This window comes from Mirounga angustirostris, unplaced genomic scaffold, assembly GCF_029215605.1.
Source record: "Mirounga angustirostris isolate CCGP_5_RB_7025 unplaced genomic scaffold, mMirAng1.0.hap1 SCAF_12, whole genome shotgun sequence".
Classification (NCBI taxonomy): Eukaryota; Metazoa; Chordata; class Mammalia; order Carnivora; family Phocidae; genus Mirounga; species Mirounga angustirostris.
This window is the reverse complement of record NW_026991720.1, coordinates 23828832-23841096: the sequence shown is the minus strand read 5'-3', so window position 1 is coordinate 23841096 and position 12265 is coordinate 23828832. Positions and strand designations below refer to the sequence as shown.

General features: G+C 43.6%; 1 protein-coding gene across 2 annotated transcripts in view; it reads left to right on the top strand.

The window, feature by feature from the left end:
* SND1 (staphylococcal nuclease and tudor domain containing 1) overlaps positions 1-12265 on the top strand; it is a 407418-nt gene that overhangs the window by 255118 nt on the left and 140035 nt on the right. For both annotated transcript variants that reach the window (XR_010406399.1, XM_064574988.1), the window contains exon 15: positions 3889-4030. Coding sequence is in view for 1 of the 2 variants with exons in the window: in XM_064574988.1 (XP_064431058.1) it covers positions 3889-4030 (142 nt within the window). In the remaining variant the exon portion in view is untranslated. The remainder of the gene's footprint in view (positions 1-3888; positions 4031-12265) is intronic.

Genomic DNA, 12265 nt, shown 5'->3' with positions numbered 1-12265 from the left:
TAAATCCTGTTCCAGAATCACAGAACTTTGATTTATATAAGTTCTGCTCTTCTAGGATGCAGAGGACACGGGCGTCTAAGTAGAGTACTTGTGGACCTTGGTCCTGTGCGTGCCATGTAAGGATTCTGCTTCCTCTGCCTTTCCCCTTGCCCTTCCCCTGCCCTCTTCTGTCCTCAACTTTCCCACTCTCCCAAACTGGGTCATTCATTGTACTAAATTATTTTCAACATGTGCTTGCTTACACATCGTACTTTGTAGAGACAGGTGGCAATCTACCTGCTGAAGGGAATTTCTTACAGGCATTGACACATGTAATCTGCATTTGGAAGAGGTTTGACCTGACAGGCCAGAAGTGAGGACAGAGTAGGAGTGTATAATTAAGGTGCCTTTACAGCCTTTCCCTCTAAGGATCATCCTGCCTTTCTTTGGGGTCATTCCAAGCTCCGTTCCAGTAAGTCTGAGGTACAGATATTAGCATCCTTTGAAATGAAGTCACCCCAGGCACATTTGCTGCATCATTACTTTCTCAATTTCAAGGTGTTTTGAGGCGGCAGAAGCATTCCTTAAAGAATGCTGTCCACAATAGCAAGTCAAATGTAGCTAATGCAACCTTAAATTAGCTTCTCCAGGATTACAGGAAAATAACTTAGGTGTGGTTTGTTTTGGAGCACAGGGAATGTGAAAACTAGCAGTGCAACCAAAAAAGACTTACCTGCTCAGAAGTACAGTTGCTTCTTGATTATCTACACCAGTGGAGGGGAATATTGGTGCAGAAAACTGTAGCTAATTTATCTGCTTGGATCCTCAAAGCCTTGAGCCAGTGTTATGCCAGATAACGATGGCGAGTAGACTCCCAGGCCTCATGTACATGAGTCACAGCAGGGAAAACCTGAGGATGAGAGTCTCTGCAACTAGACTTCTAGACATAAATACTTGATACTGAATAGTCTTACCTTGAAATGAGCCTTCTGTGCCTTAAGTCTCAGTGTTGTTACCTCTCTAAATCTGAGGCTTTTTAAAAATACCTTTTGGAGTTACAAGGTTATAAAGAAACCTTTGATTTCACTAAATCTCAGTAGGTGCTGCTTCAGGATTGTTGGAGAATTTCAAATGTCATCTGAATGTTGTCATTTGAACTTGCTCACTTTATTGTCCTTAAGATCCACCTGGCATCTTCAGTTCCTCAGTGGGGCCTAAACTGCTCTCTGTTACACTGTTCCTCATAATCAGGTTTTCTCTTATTTACCTAGTGTTGAAACTTAGAAGTGAGTGTAGGAGACTGAAGCACATTGCTGTACTTACATGGGCTCTTTGGAAGGCAAATCAGAGTTTAACCACAGTCATTTTTATGGTAATAACAATCAAAACTCCTAAAATAAATAATTCCATAGCTAAATTAGCAGGGAATGATGTATGGCTACATCACCTGAGGGAACTTGTCAGTCTGACATATCAGTCTTTTCATATGAGCCACTTAAACAAATTTTAAAGGTTTCAAGGATTTTTGTGTTAAAAAGGAACATGCCAAGCAAGGGAAGCGCTTGAGATGACAAGGAAAGACAGACACCATTGCCTGTGATGGAGATTTGAAAGAGCTGACATCTTGTACTTACATTCAATTTAATTGACTTGATAAGAATTTTTTTACTCTTAAGAATCTATGAACTTGGGTGAAATTTTGTATCTTTTCCCTTAACGGGTGGTTCATAGGCATATCATCTTCAAGCATTTGGAACGATGAGGGGGTTCCATGTCTTGTCTTGCAGTTTGGCCTCTGGAAGTAAACATGGACAATTGTGGTAGGCTTTTAAAATTTGTTTCCAGAAGCTTTCAGTTGTCATAGTCAGCTTTCACTTCTAATCTTTGTCATAATCAGTGGCATGTCATATTCTCTTTGTCTTCTTCCCATATGTTGTTGTTTCTGGATTAGGACTGTTAAATTGTAGGTTGAGACTTAGGAAGAGTCAGGAACTTTTTGTTTCATTACATGGCTGATAGTAAGGTACCTTGATTTCTCCTTGGTTCCCAGTCTGAGAAATTCTCTTTCTTGGTAAAGTAGGTAATCATTTAGCAAAATATGGTGAGAGTCTGCTCCAACCTTCTTTTTGTATTAATACCTACGTGTGTGTGAGCTGCTGTTATTCCTATAAGCACCTTTTTTCTTTTCCTCCAGATAAATACATCCATATGACAGTGAGCAAAAGTCTGTTTCTGAAAAATACAGATTACTGCAGTTTTGAGGGGAAAGGCCCTCTCTTCAGAGACATTAAGTTGCCTCCTGAATTGCGATAATCAATTTAATAATTGTTGTTGACTTACTGGTTCAGCGCATGAATAATCTCCCAGATTTAGACTAGTGTGGCAAAAGGATTTTAATCAGGTAGTGCTTTCTTTCCCATGGAGCATTTGTCTTGCTTGACTGTTCTGGACTTCAGCCAACTGCCAGAAAGGCCTTGTCCCACTGTATATGTAGAGTAGAATATGTGTTGCTTAAGTGTTCACTGGGGGAGTTCCCAACTCACTAAAGCTCATTGTTACCTTACCTTTTACCAATGTGCCATTAAAGACACTGAGAATGGATGGCTGTCTCTCCTTTTCTCTGAGAATCTGTTTGAAGGGAAGGATGAATCTCATTACTATAAATACTGTTTTCATCCCAGCCTACCTCACTGCTTCTGAATGAGAGGAGCCCCTCTGGCTGCTGTGAAAGCTCTCAAATACTTGATGGCTTGTTAAATTTTCATTATCTAATGTGCATTAATTTAGATACAATAGCTCTGTTGCTAGGAGCAGAGTCAGAAAGGAAGAGCTTGGCGGAGTGCAGACTGCTTGTGTCGCAGGAGTCAGGAAAGTGTGCAGAGCTTGCTGTCCTCAGAGGGAGTTTACAGTTCTGCTGGCTGGGCTGAAAACCTTGGAAATTCTGACGTCCCCTGACTACTCCCCCAGCACATGCACTGTGATGTTTTGATGCTTGCTTACTCTGTCATCTGTTTCATTAGCTTGAAGGACTGAAAGGATTTGAAGCTCTCTAGATGAGAGCTCTGAGGTTCAAAATGTCCAAGGTCTGGTTACTCTTGAGGGGGTAGAGGGCATGCACTTTGTGTTTTATGTGTGAAAAAAGTTTTAAAGTGCTATTAGGTTTCATGTGTTTTCCTGTTTCTATAATTGTTCATACTGACATGATGTGGAATAGGTCCCCATGGAGCATGTCCTATTGTTAGAGATCTCCCAGGCTGGGAACAGAAACAGTCTGCCCAGGTCCCAGCTCACCCCTGAAAAGCACGTAGACCAAGGCTCGCTATATAGGCACCCAAAGAAGGCTGCACTCTTGATGTTCAGAAACAGTGAGCCTCTGAATCTACATAACCCATTGACGGTTAAAGATGAACTACTTTGGGTTTCTTGGGAAGGGGCTTTATGTAACACAGCCTGGGTATCACTTTTTTTTTTTTTTTTAATGAAAATTAAAGGTTAAATTAACCTCCATGAAAGGCTGGTATTAGTCTTCTCCCCCTTGATTTTGTTGAAGGAAGGGAAGCCCTTTTTTGCATCCCGTGAGGAATGAAATTTTCATTTCAAAGCACCTTCCTAACTTGTATATCCATTGAGTGCATAGTAACAGAACAGAAGGAAGCACAGAATATTCTGGAAATTTCAGATTAACTCTGTTTCTTCTGTGGAAGTCACATGGGTATCTTGCCTATGTCATAGTTTCAGGGTTGTCTCTTTTCCTACGATTATTCGCCAAGCTTTCTATGGTCTGCCAGACTTTTTGCCCTAGAACAGAGAAAAAGAATCATTTGCTCAGATTTTATTACTTTTTTCTAATGATTTTCTTTTTTTTTTTTTTGATTTTTTTTTGATTGATTCTTTTCTTTTATCCACCAGGATACCCAAAAAGCAAAGCAGTTTCTGCCCTTCCTTCAGCGGGCAGGTCGTTCTGAAGCTGTGGTGGAATATGTCTTCAGTGGTTCTCGTCTCAAGCTATATTTGCCAAAGGAAACTTGCCTTATCACCTTCTTGCTTGCAGGTAAGTCTTGTGTGTTTTATGTTCTGATAATTCTTCCCGGAGCTCAGAGGTCATGCTTGGAGGTCACATGCCTTCTTTTCCCTTGTGTTTTAGATAGGACCTCGAACCAGTCTAGGTGTTTTAGTCTCTGATTGAGATGTGAACACAAAACTGCTAGATTTGATCCCTCTATCACTGCAGACCCAACACTGGGCCCTCTTCCTGCTCCCCATTTCTACCAGCCACAGGGCATAAGAGTAGAGCAGCTTGAAAGACAACACGTATCTTTTCACAGCCTGGGTGAAGGGAATTCCAGACAAAGAAAAATACTAATGATGGAATTCTCACAGTCGGTATTTCGCATTTGGGATAGACCACTCCTGCCATGTTAGTCATGGGTAGTCCACCGAGGAGCTGAGACCCCCTCCCCTTGTGTCTCCCTAGGCAGTACCGTTTGTCTTTTATTCTTTTCAGCTGTCATTAGGATCCAAATCCTTTCTGAAACGTCAAACATGACATTACCTTCCCAGGCTCCTGCATCTTTACTATTTCCCTGTTGCACTAAGCTTGACGTGCTAGGGAAGGCCGCCTTTTCTTTGCTGACTGAATGCGCATCTTTCTTATCCTATCTTTTTTAGTAGCTTAATATTTCTCAAGCCAGAAAGACTGTGTATGAACTGTGTTCTTTGAGCAATTTACATTTATGCATTCAAAGAGCAGACTGCCTTATTTCTTCCCCAATGGCAGATAATAAAGTTATTTATTTTCAGTCAGTACTTCACAGAGACTGTGGTCTTTGAGAGAAAGTGTCATTTTACTTCAACACCCCACAGCCCACCCCTGTACATACAAACATTCACTCACTCACAAATGACATACATATTCTGCTGTGTTCTCCCGGTTCACATTGCCTTTTCTGTTGATACCCTGCTCCCTCAGCACTCCTTCTGTTGGGATTCTTGAATAGAATTTGCCATGGGGGGAGAGAAATGGGAGCCATGCTTGCTGTCCCCTGCCAGGTTGCCTCAGCCTCCTTTTCCTAGAAGGCACGGATAGTTTCTTCTCTGGATCAGGGTCTCCCTCAGGCCCTAACTAAATGGGTTGTTATGTGAGATAAATCACTCAGTGAACACATGGCCGTGACGTTCTCTGCTGCTGCTGCTGGGCCGCCACTTCTGGCTGAGGCTGTCTCGCACGCTCTCAAGAAGTTAATGATCACTGCGCAGCTCTGCAAGCTTTCTGAGGGGACTAACTGAAATATAACATGAAGCTCAGGCGCAGCTGCGGAAAGGAAGGGCCAGAACAAATCCATACCTTACTGGAGGGCTGTGCTTCTGTGAGCTGTAGTAAACGGAGCGGTAGCATGGCAGCGTGTGACGGAAGCCATTCGTGCCCTTAAGATTTCCGGAGCCGAGAAGTTTCTTATCAGTGAATTCTTGTTGTTACAGAGTTGGAAGTATATATTCAACTTCTCCTTTGTTCTATGTCTATAAAACAAAAGCATCCTCTTGGCAGTGTGGAGCTTTATCCCAGAGGTGAACAAGAGAAAAAGTATTATTCTTTCTGGAAAGCTTGGCCACAGGTCTGTAGGGGAAAGAAAACATTGAAGTTCTGGCTTCTAAATTCAAAACTACCTGAACGGAGCCAGCTCAGAGCTTAAACCTATCCTGGCTGGAGTTTTCCTGCAGAACCCTTCTGGTTGTACTTTCTTTCCCATGGAGCATTTGTCTTGCTTGACTGTTCTGGACTTCAGCCAACTGCCAGAAAGGCCTTGTCCCACTGTATATGTGTTGCGTAAGGGTTCACTGGGGCAGTTTCCAACCAACTGAAGCTCAGACAAAACGCAGCCTGGTCACTCAATTCCACAGCAGCCAGTTCCTGTGTGTACTTGGCATTATTCTAAGTTTAGCGATTCGAAAGACAGTGCCTGAGTTAACTTACATTCTGAAAGATAGATTACCAATGCAAATACATGATAAAATATAAGCTTTTCCATTTTTCTCGTGCCATACTATATGTGGTTATATTCTGCATCTTCTGATTTCTTTAGAAACCTGGCAAGGATACCGGACAGGGGAAAGTAAGAGCACGCAGACCTCAGTTTGAATCACGGCTCTACTCTGCACAAGCAGGTGACTTTAGGGAGGTTTTTTACTCTTGAAGCCTTAGCTTAGACATCAGTTAACTGGAAAGTGTTTCTTGCCTCTTAGGATTTTGTGAGGATTTAATGAGATGTGTAAAGGGTTCAGAACAAGCCTGCCATAAAGTAGATTATCCATAAATATGTTTCCTTCCCCGTTCCTCTCACAAAGACTTGGTGAATTCATAACTAGAGCTCTTCTTAACTCTTAAATGGAACGGTATATTGTACAGTGTGTGCGTGCACAGCTGAGGCTCTGCCATGGAGACTTTGACCTATCAGTGGAAATAAACCAAGGAAAGGTGCTGTTCTTGCCTCCTGAATGAGCAGAAAGCTCACTGATAGGAAGGCTACTGGCTTTTCCCTTTGAGTTTTGAAAGAGGAACTCTGCATCCTGGTAAGACATTGTCCTAGGTCTCTGGAAGCTCTAGAGGGAACACAGACTTGTAAGCAAACTGCAGCATTGGGCTCTAGGTGAAGAGAATTCTCTACAAGGCACAGAAGTAACACAGCGAAGGGAGTGATCAGTTACTTAGAGGGAAATCAGAGGTTGTCTCCCTGAGGAGCTGCCACCTGAGCTGCTTTTGAAGGACAAATAGGAGTTGGCCATGTTGGGACAGGAGGGGAAAAGGAGGAAGAAAGGAACATTCCAACTAGAGGTTAACAGCATGTACAAAGGTGTAGAGGTATGATCTTTCCTGGTGTGCCCAGGTAACTGTGCCCCCTTTGGTATTGGTGGAATATAAGGAGTGAGGGGTTGGGGTGGGATGCGGCTAGAAATGCACACAGGATATACCGTGGACCCTCAGAGTCACTCAGGGTACTGAGCAAGAGAGCAACGTGCTCGCACTTGTGTTAAGAAAGCTTATTTTGGTGAATACGTTGGAATAAATGAGGCTGGAGACTGAGAAAGCAGTTACAGAAGCAAGAGGGTTAGTGACCTAAAATCTGGCAGTGAAGAGGAGAGGTTGGAAAAGTATTTAGGAGGAAGGCTTGATAATTCAGGGAATGATTGGATTTTTTTGGTCAGAAATGGGGGTGACATTGAGTGTAGGAAGGAAAGTAACTCGCCCAAGGCTTGAGTTTTTGGGCAGACTGGGATATCCACCAGCAAGGGCAAAACCAAAGTAAGAATAGGTTTTAGGAACCAATAATAGGTGGAGAATCCTGCATGTTCAGGAAGCCAAGAGAGGAAAGAAATCCAAGGAGTCGGCACTGTCAGATTTTACCTAAAATATCAAGTCGGTAAAAACTAGGAAGTGATTTTATACTGTTTATCAATTAGTAAGTCACAGATGACCTTTGTCAGTGCAATTTCATCAGAGTTGATTCAGCTAAAGGCAGATTACAGGCGATTAGGGTGTAAATGTGGGAAATGAGGAACAGAATCAAAAATAGAGTGCTCGTTACAAAATTCTAACAGAATGCAAACGGAATGCGTAAAAATGAAAGCTAAGGGGTCACAGTAACATTCTAAGGATGTCAGCAACTTGAATACTTGTATAACTGTAATTCTTAAGATTGGAGCAGAACGTGGCATTGAGTTGGAAAAGCTATTCGGTATACCTATTGTTTTCATAATACCAATTACAGAAGTAAAACTCAACAAAATCTTCTTGGCAAATGAGGGTATAAAAAAGATGGAGTGAGAAAGTATCATAGGGAACATGAGACGCACTGGTCTGAATCCTGAGAAGAAGAAACGAAGAAAGGCTGCAAGGAATTGATTGACAGAGGAATGAGCTAGAGGAGACGGCAGGAATGAGATGGCTAGAGAGCAGGATGGAGGGAGTATCCTTAGAGGAGGGCCCCTTGGTCTTCTGAGACCAGCTACAATGAACGCTGAATGTGAGTGTAGACACAGACACAGCATTCACATTGTGGGGTGGTTCACCTGGACAGTGAACCTCATGGCACAGCTTTGCAGGTATCTGTGGGATGTGCTCTGCTCTACATCGTGGAAAAATGGCATTCTGCTGGAAATGATGTCTCTCTGCAGCCAGGAGGGAGTTTGGGCTGTGATTCTCAAGGGGAAAGTCAAGATAATTGTGCAGCAATCCCGTATGTGCTGCTCTCGTTAATCCCAGCCTTTCAGAGAGCCCTCTGGACTTCAAGGTGGGGTGGACATTTTCCATTTTTATGTCGCCTTTTTTGGGCAGACGGCCCCACAGCTTGATAGGGAGTGGCATTTGGCCCAAGCCAGCTGGCCTCTCTGTCACGGTTCCTGCACCCCTGTATGTGGAATGATTGCTTGGTCAGATGGGATAGCAGGTGGGGCTGGGCAAAGTCAGCTGTAGCTGACAGGTCAGTGCCTCCTGGAAGCTCTCGCCCTTTAGTCCTTTGAGCACCTGGCTTAGGTTTGGTCGGTGAGCAGGTGACCTTACAGCATCAGAACAGAGACTGTTGACTTCCCCTCTGCCTGCCACTGTGGCCTCCTCCTGTGCAGACTTATTTCGGTCGTGGAGGCAATCAGAGCCAGGTCTTGTCCTCAGTTCGCAGGGAAGCCAAGATCCCCGGGCAGCCCACATTTGTTTGAAAGCATCCTTTTTCCTCATCCAGCATTTAGTGTGTCCCACGCTTTTCCTCCCATTAGAACAAAAGCAGTTTACCCCCAGTCTTTATTTTTCACGTATTTTCACTTGTTTCACATTTTAGTTTCTTGTCGAAAGGGATAGGAGGTGCACATATTTGCATATCACTTGGCCTTTGATTCACATTTTTATTTAACAGCACCATTGGGCATGGGGAGTGTGTGTCCTAGTGCTATGTCTGAATTACTCTCTTAGCTCTAGGGTATCTGGGTCATGACAAGGGCATAGTTCAGGAAGTAGTCCTGTTGACTAAGCAGAGGCAGGTATCAAGTTTGCCTGTGAACCAGCTGCTGAATTGGAAGAGAATAATAATTTGAGGTTTCAGTGCAAAGTAATCTAAGTCTCATTTTAAGTATTTGGTATCTTCTACTAAGTCACTGAGCACACCCCATATGCATTTCCATGTTCCTAAAGCTAGGACAGCAGTATGTATGAGGAATTAGGGACTGCAGCAGGTTCGGAGTGTGGGGGAGTGAATGTCAGTCATCTTGGTTGGATCCCATGGTACAAATCCCCTAGAAGGCAGCAGCCACCTGGCAGGGGGTTCCCATGTAGATCACAGCAGGTGACTTTTAATTAACCAGTTGCCTAGTCATACGAAATGAGACTAGAAAATGAGACTTCCCTTCGCCTGCAGGCCCTTTGGCATTTTTTGATTTTTTTCTCTCTCTCTTTGATTACAACTCCCCCACTGGAGCTGCATTATGACAAGGGATGCAATGAGAAAAAGGTTCTAGGTATCTAGGTTTTGGTAAATTTCTATGGTGGTCATGTGCATGATGGGTAAATTAAAGGTTCGGCTGTGTCCTTCCACCCTGAATGCCTTTGAGGAAAGTATCTCATGTCCTTCTTTCTTTTTAACGCCTCTTCTCCAGCTAGTCCTAATAGGAATACAACTGCCTGTTTCAATAGACCGAGAACTGGGGTTCCTGGGTGGCTCAGTCGTTAAGTGACTGCCTTCGGCTCAGGTCGTGATCCCCGGGTCCTGGGATCGAGCCCCACATCGGGCTCCCTGCTCTGCGGGAAACCTGCTTCTCCCTCTCCCACTCCCTCTGCTTGTGTTCCCTCTCTCACTGTGTCTCTGTCAAATTAAAAAAAAAAAAAAGGACCGAAAACTTCTAATGAGAGAGGAGAGGGAAGGTGAACAGGAATATCCTCCCCATCTCCTGGCCCCAGGAATGGTGGATCCCCATTGATTACCAGTGCCTAACCAAATTACACAATTAAAGCCAATGTATGTTTAAGTGAGAAATCCTATTCTGCTATAACAGAGGTGCTAATGAATCAGGCTGCTATGTGGTTGTGTTTGCTGGGCTTCTATCCTTAATTAAGCAATTATAGGGTCTGCTGATACTTATGAATTCCTTTCAGATGCTTTAATTGAATTGCAACTTAATGGGTATTTGTAAAGTGGGGTGTTCTTTCTCTTGGGACTTGCCAGTTTGATTCTGTCTCCACCGCCTACTTGCTTTCAGATGGGTGCCATTACTGGAAATGGGCAGCTTGACATGAGACTTTTCTGGAGCAGCTCTAGTTCTTCACTTTTAAAGATACCATTATATGAATTTTATGAATTACATTCATGTCAGGAGGTCCTGGAGAATCACTCGTTAGGAAAGCATTAGCACAGTAAACAGGTCGGGGAGCCTTTTTTAATGAGGCCAAGATTTTGCAAGCCCACTATAAGAAAAAGCAGTCTTTGATAGGTAGACTGTGGGTGATGCATAAATTAATATGATAATTTCTGCTTTTTTGAATAGCTTTTAGCCTAGTAGTGTAGATAGCCATATGAAAAACTTGAACAAGGAAAAATAAAAAGGAGTTGTGAAAAGTATAAGCAACATACCATGAGAGTGCAGAAGAAAGAACAATTAATTGGGGAATGGCAAAGACTTCACAAGGGAGGTGGCATTTGAGCATCCAGGATCGGGAACATTTTCTTTTGGCAGGCTAGGTGTGATTCATCTAGGCACAACAACTTAGCCTATATCATTAGTTCTCAGGAAGAGTAGCCTAAAAGAAATGGATGTACTCATCAATCATTTTCCTCTCTCTGCCTTTGGGCGTGTAAATCTGCTCTTCTGCTGTTGAGCGTTCAGTGCCCTGCCTTCCGCTGCCATCTCTGCACGCATACCATACCACCACCCCTGCTCATGTCATGTGGATGAAAGTGCAGGCCTACCAAGATAGCCTGATTATCTCCCATCTTTAGATCGTGAATCATCCCCAGAATGAGCCTCATCGTATTTGTGGGTCATTCAATGGCATGGCTATTTAATAATTTATTTCCACTGGGCACTATGCTAGGAATTTAGAAATACATAAGTTCCAGGCTTCAAGCAAAGTAGTTGTGCCTACTGAGGTGAAGAATGTATAGACATGAAGAAACAAACATTTTTAAGAAGGCTAAGAATAAGAGAAATATGCCTTCAAAACCATATAAATGAAAACAACTCCAATTTTTATAAAACATTAACAGTATATATTGTGATAACTGTCCAAAAGGCTAAGGCAATTCTGGTTTCTAAGCCAGCAGTACACCATCTGGAGAGGGATGGAGTTGAGTGCTGGTTCAGCCCAGGTCAGGGCAGGCCTGGAGTATGATCTTCTCTCCAGGGACCACCCTTTTGGGAAGGAGGTCAGCAAACTGCGGAAGGATCAGAGGAGAGTGACCAGGAAAGTAAGAGACCTAAAAATGCCATGACCTGAGGACTAGTAGTAGGAATCAAAGGAGACTCCCAGGATGTAATGGAGTATTTCAGGGTCCAGAGGCAGGGATTTGATCTGCTCGGTAGCCATTTATTTTGTTTTGTTTTGTCAGAGTAATAAAAACATCAATAAAAATAAGATTTGTACAGCATGGTTTAATGGCAGTCACAGACCTTGGAGCTAAAACACTTAAAGAAAATTCTTGCTCTCCTGCTTCCTGGTTAATTATTTCCATCAGACCAGCCTGCTTATCTTGGTGCGATGCTGGGACCTGGAGGTGAGGGAGACAGCAAGGCCCACACGGCAGTTGTGTGCCAGCCTGTCTAGAGGCCTGCAGCTGAAGGGAAGCACGTTAGCAGGAGCACCCCCTCTGTGGAGCCCATCGGACCGCTGAGGGTGGCACAGCCTCCTAATTGGGATGCTCAGCCCTCACCATCTTGGTTGGGTTTTCTGTGCCAAGAAAAGAAAGACGTTGATTTCTCCTCCGCTGTTACAGGTTGGGCCCATTCATTCCCTCTGGATGGATGGGTCAAAATTAGGAGAAAAGAATCCTTTCCTCCCAAATCCTCGGACGCCTGCCTTCTACTGTTGCTTTTTACTCTTGATGCTTTTGAGGGTTTTGTTTTGTTTGGGGTTTTTTTGTTGTTGTTTTGTTTTTGTTTTGTTTGTTGAGACAAGGGGAAAAAATACCCCTGGCAGTAATCAGGCAGAGCCAAGAAGAGCCAGTAGAGTGGTACACAGGGTCAGACCTGGGAGCTTTCCCCCTGGGGGTTCCCTTCTGTTCCTTCTCCTCCCCTCCCACCTGACGGTTCTTCC